An 18,268-nucleotide genomic window follows, 5' to 3' on the forward strand; every position below is an offset into this window, starting at 1 on the left:
AAGAGAACGGAAGAAAGGAGAGGAAAGAGAAACTTGATAATGCAGAAATTGAACGAAAAGAAATCCTTAAATTAAAATGAAAACCACAAAAAATTGTTACTTTTAAAATCTTATGAATTTTATATTTTTCACAATTCTCGTAGGATTTTAGGGATTTTATAAACAATACAAATTTTGATTGCCTTTTCTGCAAATAAATCTCGCTTCCCAATGAGATGAAAATAGCAATTAATTATTAAATGTTCATGACTGAATAAATTTTTATGAAATAAAGTGGTGCGATCAAAGTTGGCAGTTTCAAATAGAAAAATAATTAACAGCATTCACAAGATTAACGTCAAAAATCATCAAATATAATATAATTACGTGAATTTTTAATTCTAATAAAAAATACCATTTTTGAAGGAAAAATTTTAATTTTTAATATCCTCGCAATTTTTGTCAATAGTATAAAATATCACAAGCAAATATTGAAATGAAAGTTCAGTTTTCTTCAATTTTTGTGTTTGACTTTGTCCAACAACAAAATAACGAAATGTTTATTCACAAACAGATCATATTATACAAAATCATACTGATGCAGTTTAGACCCAAAAACAAAGATTAACATGAAAATCACAGCGCAGGGGTGATATGAGTTGATGGATATACATATTTAAGACAGTCTTTAGGACAAATGAGTTTTGTGGAACCAATAATGACGTGCTTCTTGTTCTGCTTGGCAATATTCTGGATGGAACGAATTTCACTCCCTGTAATTCCGCCCAGCACCAGAACAATTGTTAAAGCGTTGTCAGCTGGATGGGGCTTCGCAGATCCCAAGAAGAGCCTTTAAAAGACGCAATTAATTAGAATATAAACACCAGACTTTTTTGTTTTACCCTAGAGCGCCTCGAGAGCTGCCTTGGATTGGGCAAGAAATGTCGTTGCTGAGCTCCGCCGAGCGGCTCTTGTCCAGGCAATCCGAAACTATTGTGGGGAGAAGCGCAGAGACTGACGCAGGTTGTTGAGAGTGTTGTCTGGTCAAAATATTTCTGCAAAAAATTGGGTTTGTTTTTCAATTAATCATCAGTAAAACTACCACTGAAGAAACCAATATTTCACCGAGACGTGTGAAAAAATAATTAAGAAATTTAATTAAATGTACCTGTATTTTGTGAGCTTTTTCCTGGCGTCAGCAATTCCTACTAGCTTTTTAAAAATTTCGCTAGCAACCCTGGATGCCTGTATTTCATCTTTTATCGTTCCAGCTGTTGATGAAAGTTAAAAAAATGTTAACATAAAACTTTTCAACTGTTGCTAAGCAACAAAAATCTGTTGTTTACTCCCAACTCACGAAGGACTGGTTAAATATTTACGGCGATGGGCGACAAAAAACAAAAAGGAGCAAAGAAGGTTTCAGCTAAGGGATCCAGGAAGTCAGAAGGAAAATCAAAATGTAACAATATGATGTTGAGGTGTAAAGCAAAAAGTATTCAATTATTTTTCTTTGTCCACAGCTCGCTTTGTGGTAGATGTTTTTAGCGAGACCGCAATGGAGAACGCTTATTTTATTTGTCACACCGTACAAGACTTGCTGAAGTGCAGAGGATTCCCTTGGCAAAATGCTCAGAAAAAGAAAAAACGAGGCAAAAAATAAATCTTAAATTTAAATTGATATGCAACGACAAAATTTTAGTTTTTTAGTTTACTTAATAAATTTTTTAACTGTGAATGCAGAATAAAAGTATGTAAACATTTTAGTTAAATAAAAGCACTGTGAACATAACCATTTTTAAATTAAAAAAACCCGTTTAAAACCTAACCAGTCATTAAAATTGGGAGCACAGATTTTAAAACTTACGCCAGTTATTTTCCGAAGCCTGGCAGTCCTCTAGCAGTGCTTCTGCAAGAGTTGCTTTCGCCTGCTCCATTTCCTCCGATGCGGAGTTAACAAGGTTGTGCTCCGAGCCCGCAACAGAAAAGATATGAATGAGGAGCAACATCACCGAATCCAGTTTCAGATCCCTCTCTTTACGAGTTTTCAATAAAGCTGTAATCTTTGAACGAGCATGTGACAAAAGGTAAAAAAATACAAAAAAATCCTCACTTGTTTGAGAACTTCGACAAAACCCTTCTCTCCGTCCTCAACACCCAAATTCTGGACCAAAACTTTCTGCATGCCCGCAACCAGTTCAACTGACATCGAAGCAGATCCACCTGAACACTGAATGACAGCCAGGCATTGCTGAAAAATGGAAAAAATTAATATAAATAATCAACAAAATTTTTGAAACAAACTTGGAGCAGGTCCGCGTGTTGCTGGAGGCCTCCGTGGAGAGCAAGGGCTTTGGCTCGTTTGGCAAGGGAATCCGCCGTCACCCTAATGGTCGGCGTGCCCTTGGACGCTTCCAGGACGCGTCGTTGTACATTCAACAACCCTTCTTTCACCGACGCCGAGTCGAGAAAAGTGGATATTCCTCCTGGCTGCAGCGCACAGCCCGGCACCAACGGCAGCGGCAAGTCGGGTGGCGCTTTCCTGATGATTCGATCAACTTGAAAATATATTCTCGGCAGGAAAGCATTTAAGGTACCTGTTGGCTAGGCATAGAGAGGACATGTCGACGCATCTCTCAGCAGTGTGTCCCGGGAATGGCGATAGAACTGAAAGAACTCGGTCTAGTAAACAGTTTGAAGCGTCTGAGTTGCATCCGGAGGCCAAATCCAACACTCGATCAAACAACAGGATGCCCACTTTGTTTTGGGCTGTCTGTGAATTAAATTAGGTCGAGCGTTAACCTTAATTTTCAATAGGTCTGGTTACAAACCTTTCTTCTTGCCCTAGCTGCCGGGAGGGAGTCTAGTTTTGAAGCCAAAGCACTGCTCAGTTCTCCAATGCTGAAAACGTCCTCCCTGGCGCCAAAGAAGGCCATCAAACTGTGCAAACAAGCAGCCAAGTGATCCATGTTCTTGTGGCTTGAGCTGAAATTCTGAAGGTTGAACATTTCAGGCGTTGAAGGAAATCTTCAACACAATCCGAGTCTACCTTGTCTTGAGACTGGGGACCAACTTCGCCCATGAATTCACTGAATGGAGGCATTATAAATACATTTTCTGCCAATCGAGCTGCAAACAGAGGGCAGTAGAGCACTTCACTGGTGTACGACTGCTGAGGAAAGTACTAGGAGAAGATAATCGATAAGAGGCTATTTAAGTCTGCAAATTGGAGTATTTTACAGCATTCCCCATCCAACGGAGCAGTCTGTTCTCCAGTTCGACAAATGCCCGAAGATTGTTAGGGTCATCGGTGGGCAAGCTCTCTGGAGACTTGATGGAGGCGTGAATTGCAGCAGGTGCTGCAGTGATGACGATGCAATGTTCAAAGCGAGACCCCAGGATGATGTCTCTGATCGCCATCTCTGTGATGCCACTCACATCCTCTGAGGTGATGAATACAGCTTTTTGCTGCTCTTTAGTGCCCGTCTGAAAATTTAGCAATCAAATAAACGAGACAATTTGGATTAAACTATGTATATTACCTCTAGAGGAGTTAATTCTTTGACCCCAAGAGCTCCAGCGACAAAGAACGCTTGTGCCCCATTCATATTCCAATGCAAGCATTCAGCTGCAGGATTGTCAATGAAGACAATTGCATCCTTCACTTTCTTGACGACTTCGGTCCACCAGAAATTAATGAAATGGTCCAGGCTGGAATCCCACCTGTCTTCTTTTCGACTCATTTCGTCTTAATTTTGTAAATGATCGTGTAAGCACAGATTGTAAAGGCTTCTACGCAGAGCTAAAAAATGAAAATAACCAAAATAACAGCATGTTTTAAAGACGCTGGAACTATGAAGGATTTTATGACGCGCTACTTGGATTTATAAGTGTATATTTTCAACCAGGTATTATTTTTAAAGGAAAAGAGGCAAAAATATTCAGTTTTTCGTCCTCTCTTCGATTGACTGTCTTATATTTTTACTTTACCTCATTTTAAATCAAAGAGAATGCTGTCTATTTTTATCACCAATAAAGAAATAGCACGTATTGCTAATTTATAAACCTACATGAATGGTAAAACGGGTAAAACGGGTAAAACTATAAATCATGCTGAGCCACGAAAATTGAAAAATGTTTTTACCAACCACGTTAGCATAACAGTTTAATTGTTTGCACCGTCAGCATTGCGCGCGACTCAATTTTGTTTGATGCACTCCAGCAGTCAGCAATTTTCAATTCTGCATCTGTAGAGTAAAAAATAATAACAATCCGACAGGCACCTGATCTGGATCTGATTATTCTGATTGCGATTTTTGGGGCGTGGTGACTATCATATGGATCCGAAGGGGGCGTGACAATAACAAAAATATTGGACACGGCACAACTGCAGCGCCTGTCACTGCTGGTTACGTGCTTATCTTGCCATACAATTAATTAAATTCTTTGCTTTTTCAAATAAGCACGAAGACACCGACGACAGCAAGATTGCTGTCGATATTTTAGCTCAACAAAAATTTAGAAATGAAAAATAGCTTTCAAATAATTGCTTTAACGGTGTTAACCGGGCTAATCGTAGTTTCCATCATCGGCGAAAGCGGTGCTACCCTATCAAAGAGCGATAAAAAGAAGAAAGCCAAAAAACCAGACATCAAAACATTTGTAAGACGACTTCGCATGCATAATCCTAAATTAAATTAATTAAAATAAAATGTGAATGCGATGCAAAGTGAACTTCGCTTGTATTTTGTATAGGAGTATATATAACAAATTTTTGTAAAATTTATTTATTTCAAGTTATCAAGATTGAATGCAATAAATCTAACAATAAGAGACATCAAATAAATTATTTTTCTTTGCAGGAAGGTCCAGTTGGAGAAAGCGTCGAAGAAAGAGGACTGCTAGCCCCAGTGATAAAAGTGAAAGATATTATTTCCCAAAATGCCGCTTATCATAAGGATGCGCAACATGTCAAAGTACACAATGATACTAAAGTGTTAGCTTACGTGACACCAGTAAGTTATTATTTCTAGGTAACAATCCCATATCGTGTAAATTAACTTGCTTGGATTCTTCAGTGGAATAACAAAGGCTATGAAATATCTGAAACATTCACCAACAAGTTTGATTTGATCTCGCCAGTATGGCTGCAAGTGAAAAGAGGCGCCGAGGGATCCTACCAAATTACTGGAGAGCATGACATAGACAACGGTTGGATGGCAAGACTGAGGAAGAACAACCCAGCAGTACAAAGTATTGATTGCGGCCGTCTAAATGAGTTGACGTTAAATAAAATCATTGCTATAGTTGTCCCTCGACTACTCTTTGATGGATGGAGAGGAGAAGATTTTGTGTCCGTTTTAAAAAGCCAATCGGAGCCAACTCGGCTTGGACAGTTGTTCGCGAAAACTTGCCAGGTAAGGCACAAAACAATATTGATTTAGCCAAAACTTCTTGTCTATTGTAGAAGCACAAATTTGACGGACTTGTGTTGGAGTTCTGGTCTCAACTTGGGGGCCAAGCAAAAGAACCACTGGCAGGGATGACGTCCATCATTGCGAGAATCATGAAAAAAGAGGGATTCGTCACCATCCTCGTGCTTCCACCAATACGACAGTAATAACCACACTAAAAACAACAACAGCGAAAATCAAGAATGACTCTTTTTCAGTAGGGAGCTGGAATACTTCGACCGCACTGATTTTGATCGACTTGCAAAGGACGTGGACTTCTTTTCACTGATGACTTATGATTTCTCTTCAGTCCAAAGACCTGGTAGGCCTTCAACAGTACTATATTATTGATTGTTATTAAATAAAATCTAAGGACCCAGCAGCCCTCTGCCGTGGATGAAAGATTGCGTTGAAGGCTTGGTTCCTGATTCTGACGATGAGAACAGGCGGAAAATTCTGCTTGGTCTGAATTTTTACGGCATGGATTTCACCATAAATGGAGGTGGACCCATTCTCGGACGAGATTTCATTAAAATATTGGACAACGTGAAACCCAACGAGAAGTTAAAATATGATGACAATTCAGAAGAGAATTTCATCGAGCTCAAGTAATTATAAAGCAATATTTTATAAATAAAAATTTAAAATTTGTGCCGCAGGAAGGGCGATTCCAGCCACATCGTGTTTTACCCAACACCGTTCTCGGTTTTGAAGAGACTCAGGCTTGCTGAGGAGCTGAATAGCGGAATTTCTATTTGGGAAATTGGCCAGGGACTTGATTTTTTCTATGAACTGTTGTGAGCAATTTTTTTTACTGAGTTTGAATTTTATTTTGCAAGTAAAAAAGTGATAAAGTCGGTATAATAAAAATTAGATTTTGAAATAAACACACCTTGATGGTTTTTCTCCTCACATTGGCTTGCGGCACACGAAGAACACGCTCTCGTAAGTGTACTTCATAATCGACTTGGGGTTTTGGGTGTAAGTGGTTAATACTTTAGTGTCTTCCTTCTGCAAAAAAAATCCATAAGTGCTTGACTCTCAGCGATATTTTCATTAATTTACCAGGTACTCAAAGCCAAATTTCATAATGACTTCCTTGAGAATGTCGTAGCTAGGTTCGATGGAGTTCTCGCTCCTCATGTCTGCAAAGTGGTAGAGTAGGGGGCCCAGGTTGATCCAGATTCCACCTGAAAAAATATTTGAAGTCAGCCAATCAAGAGTATTCGCGTTGGAAGCAGTACCAGGTTTGAGTATTTTGTGAATGGTTTCCACAAACTCAAGCACGTTGTGAGCACAGTCGATAAAAAAGCAGGTCGCCACACAGTCCCACGAATTGGGCTCATTGTAGATCTGAAATAAAAATAAAATCGCGGCTGTTTAAAGAGGAATGATAGTTAATTTCCCAACAAAAATCTGTTTGTTTACCTCTGAAAATCATTAAGTATTAAAATAAAAAATTTAATTAATTTTAGGTATTTTTATTTTTCACTAAGTAATTTAAAAGGTTTTCTAACGGCCTGTTGAAATTTTCAGACGAATTTTGTGCGATAATAGTAAATTTGAAAAATATTTGCTCAATGGGAAAAAACTGGAAATTTATTCAGCTTTCTGAAAATAGGCAGTTTTTGACGCTAATACCAACTGGTGAATTTTAATGAGGCTAAACAGACCTCTTTCGAATATCTGCAATTTTAGAAAAAATAAAAATATAACTTTCAAGACTCAAAAGTACAATTTTTAATCTTTTCACTTTAAAATTTTTCTCTCACCGATAGCAATTTAATTTCCTTGCTCAAAAAAGAGGGCGTAACCAGTAAAATTTAAAAAAATTGAATTTTGAGGCAATTTTGGTCAGAAGTAAATAATGAAATAATTGGTCGGACAGGGTTAATTTTTCAATTAACATCATATTTAAGTTAAAAATATCGCATTTACCTCCAAAAAGTCTCCAGCAGCCATAGAAAACTGTCCGTCTTGGCACATGATGTCGGCAGGGTTGACGTCAGGAAACCAAGCTTCTTTGACCTGGTCCTCCGCCTTGAGAACGTTTATGCTTTGGTGCAGCCAAGGAAAAATCGAGTGCAGATTGACGCCATTGCACCTGATAAAACAAAATAAACAAAGTGAGTCTCATGAAAATATAAAATTTTAGTTCCACCAACTTGTTTAGTACAAAATTCGAAGCCAGCAGCATGAACAGGCTGAACTCATTACCCTGGCAAGTATATCCTCGACTCGCGATTTCCCACGCGAGTCGCCCGAGTCCAGCGCCAGGCACCAGAACTTTCACATCATGTTTAGGCCTGTGAAACATTAATAAATTCTTGAAACAGACAGAGAAGGTTAATCATACCTCTGAGGATCATTAAAGTGGTTCTTAATCTCCTCGATGATGGGCAAGTAGCAGGCATTTCTCTCCTCCTCTCCATCTTTGCTCCAGTCTCGTACAAATTGCTTGATCGTAGCTATGACTTTGTCGATCTCTGCCAAAGTTGGTGGGCCAATGTGTTTATCCTCTTTAATCTGGAGGCGCAAATTAAATTACCAACTGCCTTCCCTAAGCTGCAAGTTGCGGTTTATTACTGATATTTCAAATGGCGAGGCACCGTCGAACATGTTGACGTGCTGCAAAATTTCTTGAATAACCAGATCGTTCCTTGCAATGCCGTCAGACACTCTGTAGAGATGGTCTTTGTAACTGGACAGCATTTCTCGGTGGTGGTCTGGTATTTCACACAAATACTTCTCGGTCCTCGCCAATTTGTTCAGGCTGCAAACTCTGCGAAACAGCAAATTTTAATGATATTGCGAAATTTCCCAGAACTAAAATAACAACTTGTACTGTCTGTAGGCATTGATAATACGCAGATAGTGGCGGTATTCCTCGTCGTCAGCGTTGTTGCTGGACTCCTTGTATTCGCCCTCGATGTTTGCCATCGCTGAAAATTATTGCATGAGTTAAAAAAGCCAGATTATGTACATACTTTAAACACAATGTAAAAAAATAAGAATATAATACTAGGATTCAGGACAGGTCCGTATTAATTTGTTATGTATTTAGCTGGCGAGACAGTGCGTGTGCTACAAAAACAACAACTATGATACATAACGCACTGCAGCGGCGTCTCGTAATAAATCAAGAGGCCGACTGTAGTGTAGACTGACTTGAACGAAGGAATTCAGACAGCCAGACAATACCAATAAGAGCGTTTAATTTAGAATTATCTCTTTACTTCTTAATAATACTGGTATCAGCGAAACCGAAGAGAGGCCTCAAGTCTAGTTGCAGTCATATGATAATTGTTGTGATTTTTTTATAGAATAGTTCTGTTTTCGTAACCCGTGGACGTATAATAACAAGAACGAACGAACGCAAAGCCGGCAACAGCGGCGAGAGCGGCAACCGGCAGCGCAGGCAGTGGCGGGGCTAGCGGGCGGGCGAACATAGAACGAAATAAAAAAAGAAAAGTAGTTGTTCAAGACGTAAGCATGAGGCCACGCCCCCTCTGCACTGGGCAAAAACAATTCGCACGCAAGAACATTGGACAGGCGAAGAACAGAAAGGCACAGATGTCCCTTGTGTGAACATGCTGATTTTGTCAAGGTTTTAAAAGAGGGTAAGTGTTGCCCGTGCAACATTAATTTTATAATTTATTATTTTTTATTATGATTAATATGTATGCTCAAATTTAAAGGGCGCAAAAAATTTATTTAATGAAATAATTACAGTTGTTCTCGTATATTTTTAATAGAGATGTCTAACAAACGACGAGATTTAAGCTATAAACCATCTTAAAATTGCACTTGATTTTCGGGAATTAAAATAGATTATTTATTTAAAATTAAGAAAATTAATTAATTGGTAAATGAAACGCATTATTCTTTCTTAGCACTGGAAAAAAGGAATCAAAACTATAAAGGAGCACAATTTTTTTAATGTTTTGAGTATTCGTCATGGGTTTCTTTCTGCCCTTTGATATCATATTTTTCATTTAATTGAAGTCTCAAGCATATTATTTTACTAATACGAAAATATTGAATATATTTCAAGCTACTCCGTCAATATTTTTAACCTTTTATTGCGTAGGCTTTTACTTGTTTTGTTATGATAGCATATATTATAAAAGCAAACATTTTTACTTTGAACTTTGGTGACGAGTCGTCGTGTTAGTTTTCAATTTTTGGACTTCGGTTGGACCCTTAAAAAAAGGCATACTGCATTATTGTCCTATGTTAATTTGATAATTTTGGAAAACTAAAATATCTGCTAAATACTTCTGTAAATTATAGCTGCTTTTTATTACATATTTCTAAGAAAAACATTTGATTTTCATATTGAAAGCAGAAGAAACATTTGATTATTTACTCAAGTAAATCTGAGATTCATTTCATTAATAAATAATAGCAAGTCACCTCTGCAGGGTAAATATTTTGATTGCCATTATTAGATCAAAATTATAATTCTTTGTTTGTTTGTTTTGCTTGATAAGAGCCAAGTCTTGTGCCAACACACGAGCTTTGATTAAAATTATGCATAAGACCTGCTATAAATTACAAACACTTGATCATCGTCTTATGAAATTTTGGATTTTTCGCAGACAAACATAATTGACATGCGCTGCAACTGAATAAAGAGACGTCAAAAATGGTCAGCTCCTCTGAAAACCGCAAGGTTTGTTTAGACTAATTGAAATTATTCGTCAAATAATTTATTAATTTGCATTTTAGTCGAGGTTGACGTGGCCCCTCCTTGCCGCAGCCAGTGTCACATTCGTTGGGTCATCTGTGCCAGCCGGGTACAACATCGGGGTCATCAACACTCCGCAGCTGGTACTTACATCCTTTTATATTTATCTTGTTTGTTTGTTTAATTTGTTAATTTTCTGGGATTTTGATTGCGGTTCTTAAGCATGTTTTCAAGCGGTTCCGTTTGAAAACAGATAAATTTGTAATGTGTGATCAGTGTGTGTCACTGCAACGGAACACCACTTCGTCCAGCGCTCGAATTGGTTTTGATATCACGTTCGATTGACCGCAACCGCACTTTTCCGTTAGTCGACGTGCAGTGCCTTCGGATCTAAATTGCCTCTTCTGTTTCCAGATAATTAAGGAGTTTTGCAACCAAACTGTGTTCGAACGCTACGACGCAGCGCTAAGCGAGTATTCGCTGGACATACTATGGTCGTTTGTGGTGTCCATTTACATCGCTGGAGGCACTCTCGGCTCATTCACGGGATGCTGGTTTGCCGACAAGTGGGGCAGGCGAGTAAAATCAAGCCATGACATATCATTTCATTAATTTTAACATCTGTATATATCGTGATTTTATTTCAATTATCGGTGGTGTGCTTGGTTTTGGCCAGCAGCACCGGGTTTGGCTTGAATTTGTTGTTGTGCGTGTGGTGAGGGCACTGTTTGTGCTCCGAGGTCAGCCAGCAGTCGCCGATGTAGGGTTCGATGGCCTCCATCAGGTCCCTGACGGCCTCGGTCGCTCTGCTGCGGTACTGCTTGTTCTTGCTGAATTCCCGCACGGCCGCCTCCTCGTCCGAGAGGCCTTTCTTGGCCACGCCGAACTCCGTCGCCACGATCATTGCGCGCATCGCTACGCCCAACAGCTTGGTCTCCATCAGCGCCTCGGCCAGGTGGCTGGCGCTCAGAAGGCCGACGGACGTCGGCAGCGCCGAGTGGTGCTTCCTCTGGCACTTTTCGAGCGTGTTGTTGAACTCCTCGCGGTACACTTCCACCAACAGGTTCACCTGGGTGCACGCAGATAATTTAACGAACATTTGTGGTGATTGATCGTTGGGAAATAATTTTGAGGTTTGACATAACCACAAAGTTTTTTATGCTGACTTGTTTCTATCTGTTTTTCAATACTTGCACAAGCATTAGAAAGGGAATGCAGCGTTGCTAAAGAAAACGTAAGTATTTCAATGCGAACAGAACATTAAATAATTCAGCAAATTCCTAAAAATTTATGAAAAACTTAATGGCTCTACTCTCAGGGTTGCAAAACACCCGCTTTTTGTGTTTTTTTAATTAAATTTTAACCAGTTTCTTGCGGACAACGTTTGAACCTCAGTTTTTAATAATTTTCTTATTATTTGCACATGACCTCGTCTTAAAAAATTGCCAGAGATAAATTTTTGGAGAAATTGAGGCTGCAAATGCCAATTTAAAAGAAAAACATCTTCCCAATAGAGGAAAATCTGACCACTCCGACCGCAAATTTTAGATTTTCACGGGAAATATGCAATAAATTCATTTTGTAGCAAGAAATTGGAAAAATTGAGGTGAAAAATCCGGGTTGTAAGCAAAAAAAGGCAACCCTTTCTACTCTGTGTGGAAAATAAATTCTGGACATATAGCTAATAGTTAAAATTCTATGAGGTTGAATCACAGGCAAGGAGAGTGGCGGGGTAAACAAGATTTTTTGACTCGTATCCTATTTTAAATTTAATTCAGATATGATTAAAGCTGAACGTTTTCAACAATCGCTGATTCAGAATTCTCTGCAGCTAATATTGCGGTTATGAATTTTACTGTTGATGTAAATTACTGCTGATGAGGCCTGCGGGGCCGAAACAGCTGCTGTTCATTGCAAAAACGTGATATTTCATTTTTTTTCTCGTAGAGTTTAAACCATTAGCTAACCGTCACAGAGTAGATCCGACCTATTTTTCTTAAATTTAATTATAAAATTCTGTGTGTATTTATTTCTGTCTTAAAATATTGCCTCAAAAATTTTGTTGAAAGCAAAAAAAGTTCAATCTTTAGCAAAATATTAATTACACGACTTGATCGAAACAAATATATTATTATCTGCAAAATCACAGCATATTGATTTTTCATTTTTACTTTAATTAGAACATAAAATATCACTCAGAAATGGTTTGTTCACATTGAAAAAAACCGTGGGGGGAAATTTAAATTACTATTAGCTTTAAGGAAATTTTCACCAAACAAATAATACGAAATTTTAATTCTTTGCTGTGCTAGTATGAATATGAATATAGAAACCTAATTCAAACAAAACAGCATATTTCGGGCTGGTAAAAAACAAAATTCCCTGGTCCGAAATCTATATATCTATCTTACCTTTGAAGCTCTGACTTCCCGGTCGCCAGCGCAGTAAAGAATGAGGGCAATGTCGACTGCCGGTCTGCAGTAGCGCACCTGGCCAAGACCAATAAGTTTGCACTGGACAGGGCGGTGGCGTTGGTCCTGGATAAATTGCAGGTTGCTGGCACTCATGCAGTTGGTGTGACACAGGGTGTTCAGCTGCTCAGGGTGCGGCGTCAGGATGTCCTCGATCAGACGATGCAAGTGGCGCTGGAGGAATCGAACCACTTTGCTGACGTCGCGTCCAGGCAGCAGATGCTGCGGCTCCATGTGCGGTCCCAGGGCGCCGATCACTCGCATTCCCCGCTCGTACAGGCTCTCCTGACTGGCGGTCATGCACCTGAACGAGAATTCCATGACATATTGCAGCCATTTGTTATATTAAACAAAGGAGTAAAAATATTGGTGAACATCTTCCAGGATAAGCCGCAGTTTTCGAAAAAGTAAATTTCTTGAATTTGTCAACTTAAGTGATTTTTTGGTTATTCTGAGCCAGGAGAGGTGATCAACAATTTAAACTTCCATATGGGTTAAAAATTTTGTATTCAATTCGCCAGTTGCATAAACTCATAGTGTTCGAAGCCGCCAACAGATGGCGCCACCGTAAACTATCGTAATAAAATTAATTTTAAGGCACTTCTGCTGCGATTTCAGACTCAATCCTGCTGCTGTGCATTCTTCACTTAATATTCTTTCTTTTGACGTGCTGAAAACCAAAATTGGTATAGCCAATCGCCGTAGAATCGTGAAAAACTATTTTTTTTAAATATAAAATCTTTTCCAACGTTTCTACAGCGAATGGCTGGACTGATTTTGGTTTTCAGCACGTCAAAAGAAAGAATATTAAGTGAAGAAAGCGCATTGGCAGGATTGAGTCTGAATTCGCAGCGGAAGTGCCTTAAAATTAAATTTATTATTAAATTATACTGTGGCGCCATCTGTTGGAGGCTTTGAACACTTAGGGTTTATACAACTGGTGAATTTTTTTTCAATTATTATAGTCCCACGTAATATTGTTAACAATCTCGAATCATCAAATTAAGAAAACACAAAAAATTGTATTATAAACAATTTTAAAACTTCAACTTGAATTTTTATATTCACTTTTTTTTCATTCTTAATGGGTCAAGGCAACATTCCATAACCTACCGTGCGAAGACATAAATTAAAAATATAATGTATCTTTAATTTCATTATCAGGTCACTGTAACATTGAAATCATCCCCTAAATTCTTAAAATATAATCATATACCTGTCTGGCACGAGGAAGGGAAAGGCCGTCTTCAGGTACGATCCGCGCTTAAGCTTCGGGTCGGAGCGGTCGACGACTGCCGAGCTGCCGTGCAGCACCGCGAGCGCCCTGAGGGCAGCCGAGCAGTGTCTGTAGTCCATCTCTGGCTGCTGGTGGGCCGGCCGGAAGCCGTCGACCGAGAGGTCCTGCAGGATCAGCACGGATGGCGCGTTGACGTCGCATCCGGGCTCCGGGGCGCCCTTGTGGAAGGGCATCGAGGGGTTGCGGTGCTTGGGGAGCTCGCAGTGGCCCCTGGTGAGGTAGCTCCTGGGCACGGGCGACTGCATCGTCTGCACCATGACGTGGCGCAGCTGCGGGTCGACGTGCCTGTAGAAGGCCAGCTCCCTGGCGAAGAGCCGCTGGCCCTCGACCGACCGCGGCTGCTGCTTCAACACCATGCTGGCCTTGAACTGCTTCACTTGCTGCTCCACCATCAGCGAGTACACGACCTTCAGCTTCATCATGCCTGGGTATTCGGCCATCAGGGTCCGCGAGTCCTGTCCCAGCACGCACAGGCTGTCGCAGTTGCGCGGGAAGAGCATGTTCTTCAGGGCTGCGTGCACGTCCTCAGGCTGCAGCAGCTCGCTCGCGCTGCCCGCAGAATTCTGGCTTATCTTCCCCGAATAAGACGTTGATGCCGACGTCCGTCGCGTGTCTCCGGTCGAGGACGAATTGGAGCGTTGACTGGACGATCTGCTACTCGCCGCAGAAGGCGTTTTCCACTCTTGATTCATTACAGAATTTTTGTCTATCGCTTCCCGACGACTTCAAACTTCCTCTGCGAATCTTGAAACTGTTTTAAATCAACAATGAGATGGTTGGTAGACACAGGATGCAACAATGGATTTGGATCCTAATTATATAGTTTCTCTTTATTTGCGAACAATAGGATCCATCCTAAAATTTTCCTGACAATAGATTGTTTTATGTGATTTAGGAACCGACAATGCTGATGCCCCCTAATGCAAATAATTTTACTTTATTTCCGTAAATCTTTAATCTCGTGTGTCGCCCAAACATTTTCAAATATGACAAAATTAAAGAGGAATGATACTGCAAAAGCCTGGAAAATGCTTGTTGCCAATGCATAAACTCGTCCCTTAGGATTCAGTTAAAGCCTAAATTGACCTAAGAAGCAGTGTATTTTTTTTAGAAAATTGGCTGGAAAGTTACCGTGCTTTTCAAATGGTAATGGCTGTCTCCTTACTTGAAATCCGATTTCATTTCGAAACCAAGAGTTTTCCCAATAAGTGGCAGACACCGTTGGACAGATCTCGACGAGAGGAATCGGAATATGCCAAGAAAATATGTTCAAGCGCTGTAAATTTTGCAGAAAATTGGCAAAATTTGAATATTTACTCTAGGAAGGTCCATTTTTTATTATTGCAAATTGTTGAGAATAAATTGTTTATCGGTCAATTGTGTATGGCATCCAACAATTTAAATAATTTTCAATTGTTGCCTAGTATCATTCCACTTTAACTAATTCATATCTTTAACGCATCATTAATGAATAAAAAATTAATGCAATAAATTTTATACTTATAACAGGATTTTTCCCAGACACACGCGTTGCATTTTTTTGTTTCTTGAACAAAATTGAGGAAAATTATGGATTTTATTATATTTAACAAAGTTTATCACCAACCCTATTCGTGAAAATAATTATGTTTTTTTTTAGATTTTATGTCTGTGTATTCACTTACATTGCAGGACTCATCATCTTAGAATTTTTATGTGCACCAAAAACTTCATTTTTTTTCGCTACGCTAATTAAACTTTATTTCAACCGCGCGGTTATCGCAACTACCAACTACCACACTCTAAATAGATTCAACTAGCATGGGTACAATCAAATAGAATTGCGAGAGTAATTCTAAATTTATTGTGAGACAATCAAATATTTGCTCATGATCCCAAATGACAACGCGAGCGGCCAAATTTTAAGTACAGTGTCTTAAATGAATCTCTAAGCCCTTCTCAAGGACTTTGATTTTTTTCAGCACGTGTACTTGACATTCTCACTTTCATAAATTAATAAACGAAAATTATAATCTTTCATTTCAGGAAAGGAGCAATATTTGCAAACAACTTTCTCGGCCTCTTTGCCGCAATCCTGTTTGTCGCCACCCCTGCCGCAAGATCGGTGGAAATGCTTGTGCTGGCTAGATTTCTTGTGGGACTTTCATCAGGTAATAATCGGAGATAAATTTTAATTAAAATAATAATCCCCACATTCCAGGCTTAACAACCAGCGTCGTTCCCATGTATATGACCGAGATTGTGACTCTGGACTGGCGCGGGCCCATGGGCGTTTTGTGCCCCCTCGGAATTTGCTTTGGCGTCCTTCTATCACAAATTCTCGGACTAGAATTCATTCTGGGTACGATCAAGGATTTAATATTATTTCACCAGTTTAATAATTGCCCGCATTTAGGCTCAACCGACACCTGGCATTACTTGCTCGGCCTATATGGCATTCTAGTCCTCGTCAGCTTGGTTGTTTTACCCTTCCTGCCTGAGAGCCCGAAGTACTTGTTCGCCATCAAAAAAGATGAAGATGGATGCACAGAAGGTGCTGGCGTTAATTTAAAAAGAAGTCGAAATCTCTATTGATTTTTATAATATAATTTCCAGCCTTAACAAAACTCCGCGGCCTTCCCAAGAGTGCCTTAACGACGGAAATCGCGGAAACGAAAGCTGCCAGCGTCAGAGAAATGAGCGAAGGGAAATGGAGCATTTTGCGCCTGCTCAAATCCAAGTCTCTGCGCTGGTCCTTGATTTTGGTTTGCGCCATGCAAGGTGGACAGCAGCTCAGCGGCATTAATGCTGTAATTTAATCACAATCCGGCAATTTTTGTCCCTAATCAAAGGATTATGCACTTCAGGTCTTCTACTACTCGGTGCCTATATTCAAAAGTGCCGGTCTTGATACCGAGAGCAGTCAGTACGCCAGCATCGGAGCCGGCGTGGTCAATTTCCTCGTCGCGGCGCTTGCAACCTTCCTCACCAGCAGGTTCCGTCGACGAGCCCTTATGCTCTTCAGCTGCTCCACTGTGGTTGTCTGCCTTCTCTCGCTTGCAGTTTCTATTTATTTCATGGTAAATGAATTTAAATCTAATATATATGCAGGGTTGCAAAAAACCCGCATTTAAAAAATGCAGTTCAGTGATAAAAAAACGTTTTTTTTTCATGCAGGCATTGTTTGCACCTCAGTTTTAAATAATTTTCTAATTATTAGTTCATGACCTCGACTTTAAAAATTGTCAGAGAGAAATTGAGGAAGCAAATGGCAATTTAAAAGAAAAAATCTGTACTGTAGTGGAAATTTTGGTCACTCCGACTGCAAATTTTAGATTTTCACATTGGAAAATAGAATAAATTAATTTCTTGCGCAAGAAATTGGTACAAACCAGTAGTGAAAAAATGCAAATGCAACCCTAACTACATATATGACTTTTCCAATGCAAGAGTGAACAAGTAAAAAATAATATGTGTGGCAATTTTTAGGATGCTGTTCCTTGGATGTCTTACGTTTCAATTGTTGCGATGCTGTCCTATGTCTTTTTCTACGGCTTGGGACTGGGTCCCATTCCTTACTTTATCGCCTCAGGTAAATTTTACCAACCTCATCTAGATTTAACTAAATAAAAAAAACCATTTTTCCAGAACTATTCACTGTTGGCCCGCGGTCAGCAGGAATGGCCCTCGGTAGTATGGCTAATTGGGGCGCCAACTTTTTGGTTGGAATGACGTTCCCTTCGATGCAGTCTGCGATCGGCGCACTTTCCTTTATACCATTTGCTACTTCAACGGTGTTCCTCACTCTGCTATTGTGGAAGAAACTGCCTGAAACATTTGGCGTGGACCCTGCCGAGGCTGACACTATCAGCTCTGAGGAAGTGGCGCTTCAGAATAAATCATCTCCATGATGGTTTGTCGTGATTGTTTCATGCGCACAAAAATATTGGTTTTTCAGAAATCTCTATGCTCAAAGGATATTTCTGCCACAAAATTTTAGTTGCCTTTTGTCAGAGTACACTGCGTGTACAATTAATGGCTTTTTATACATCTTTCTGAGAGAAATAATAAATAAATTGTTCTTTTGACATAAGTTTTTTCATATCTATAACCCTTTAGCTTTGTTTTATAATTTACGATTTAAAAATTCATGTAAGATGTTGTACAATTCAAAGGAAACCAACCCTCCTTGCAACCAGCACTGACAATGAGAAGAGACTATAAATAGATTGATATATCTCTGAAATGCATGTTTAATTCTGTCTACTTGAGTGTAGCCCCTCACAAAAGGCTTCCTGCTTTGACCATGTGTCATTCAGCTTGATATAAACGATAATTTCCGCATTCTAATCAGAGCCCTCAAAAGCAGAGGTTGTAGCTCATATTCTCAGGTTCGAAGGAC

At 39.6% G+C, this 18,268-nt stretch overlaps 5 protein-coding genes across 6 annotated transcripts in view; 2 read left to right on the plus strand and 3 right to left on the minus strand.

Moving 5' to 3' along the window:
- Window positions 1-17,953, plus strand: part of LOC135948217 (solute carrier family 2, facilitated glucose transporter member 3-like) — a 195,301-nt gene extending 177,348 nt beyond the window's left edge. The window contains exons 1-11 of one of the 2 annotated variants that reach the window (XM_065497378.1): window positions 8,917-9,049; window positions 10,031-10,104; window positions 10,161-10,262; window positions 10,534-10,694; window positions 15,913-16,037; window positions 16,088-16,228; window positions 16,283-16,420; window positions 16,483-16,676; window positions 16,734-16,946; window positions 17,356-17,458; window positions 17,515-17,953. In XM_065497378.1, the coding sequence (XP_065353450.1) occupies window positions 10,078-10,104; window positions 10,161-10,262; window positions 10,534-10,694; window positions 15,913-16,037; window positions 16,088-16,228; window positions 16,283-16,420; window positions 16,483-16,676; window positions 16,734-16,946; window positions 17,356-17,458; window positions 17,515-17,777 (1,467 nt within the window). In that variant the 5' untranslated portion in view covers window positions 8,917-9,049; window positions 10,031-10,077 and the 3' untranslated portion in view covers window positions 17,778-17,953. Of the gene's footprint in view, window positions 1-8,916; window positions 9,050-10,030; window positions 10,105-10,160; window positions 10,263-10,533; window positions 10,695-15,912; window positions 16,038-16,087; window positions 16,229-16,282; window positions 16,421-16,482; window positions 16,677-16,733; window positions 16,947-17,355; window positions 17,459-17,514 lie in introns of those variants that run through there. The other variant, XM_065497379.1, reaches the window with a different exon arrangement.
- LOC135942032 (sec1 family domain-containing protein 2-like) lies at window positions 488-4,282 on the minus strand. Its single transcript, XM_065487918.1, has 12 exons — window positions 4,125-4,282; window positions 3,519-3,778; window positions 3,217-3,462; window positions 3,026-3,160; window positions 2,808-2,969; window positions 2,574-2,749; window positions 2,281-2,518; window positions 2,090-2,227; window positions 1,844-2,039; window positions 1,148-1,250; window positions 882-1,034; window positions 488-829 (listed from the first exon to the last, which is right to left on the minus strand). Exons 2-12 carry the CDS (start codon window positions 3,717-3,719, stop codon window positions 616-618), a joined length of 1,962 nt encoding a protein of 653 aa, XP_065343990.1. The 5' UTR covers window positions 3,720-3,778; window positions 4,125-4,282; the 3' UTR covers window positions 488-615.
- Window positions 4,368-6,320, plus strand: LOC135942042 (chitinase domain-containing protein 1). Its single transcript, XM_065487930.1, has 8 exons — window positions 4,368-4,638; window positions 4,839-4,991; window positions 5,055-5,229; window positions 5,284-5,393; window positions 5,444-5,592; window positions 5,648-5,751; window positions 5,803-6,037; window positions 6,089-6,320. Exons 1-8 carry the CDS (start codon window positions 4,501-4,503, stop codon window positions 6,228-6,230), a joined length of 1,206 nt encoding a protein of 401 aa, XP_065344002.1. The 5' UTR covers window positions 4,368-4,500; the 3' UTR covers window positions 6,231-6,320.
- Window positions 6,235-8,820, minus strand: LOC135942047 (carnosine N-methyltransferase). The gene is made up of 9 exons (XM_065487944.1): window positions 8,666-8,820; window positions 8,269-8,371; window positions 8,016-8,211; window positions 7,786-7,955; window positions 7,595-7,735; window positions 7,368-7,533; window positions 6,674-6,782; window positions 6,495-6,619; window positions 6,235-6,440 (listed from the first exon to the last, which is right to left on the minus strand). Exons 2-9 carry the CDS (start codon window positions 8,367-8,369, stop codon window positions 6,339-6,341), a joined length of 1,110 nt encoding a protein of 369 aa, XP_065344016.1. The 5' UTR covers window positions 8,370-8,371; window positions 8,666-8,820; the 3' UTR covers window positions 6,235-6,338.
- On the minus strand, window positions 10,727-14,594 carry LOC135948216 (uncharacterized). Its single transcript, XM_065497376.1, has 3 exons — window positions 13,807-14,594; window positions 12,531-12,894; window positions 10,727-11,188 (listed from the first exon to the last, which is right to left on the minus strand). The coding sequence occupies exons 1-3, from the start codon at window positions 14,577-14,579 to the stop codon at window positions 10,763-10,765; spliced, it is 1,563 nt and encodes a 520-aa protein (XP_065353448.1). The 5' UTR covers window positions 14,580-14,594; the 3' UTR covers window positions 10,727-10,762.
- Window positions 17,954-18,268: the final 315 nt, after the last annotated feature.

This window comes from Cloeon dipterum, chromosome 1 (genome assembly GCF_949628265.1).
Source record: "Cloeon dipterum chromosome 1, ieCloDipt1.1, whole genome shotgun sequence".
Taxonomy (NCBI): domain Eukaryota; kingdom Metazoa; phylum Arthropoda; class Insecta; order Ephemeroptera; family Baetidae; genus Cloeon; species Cloeon dipterum.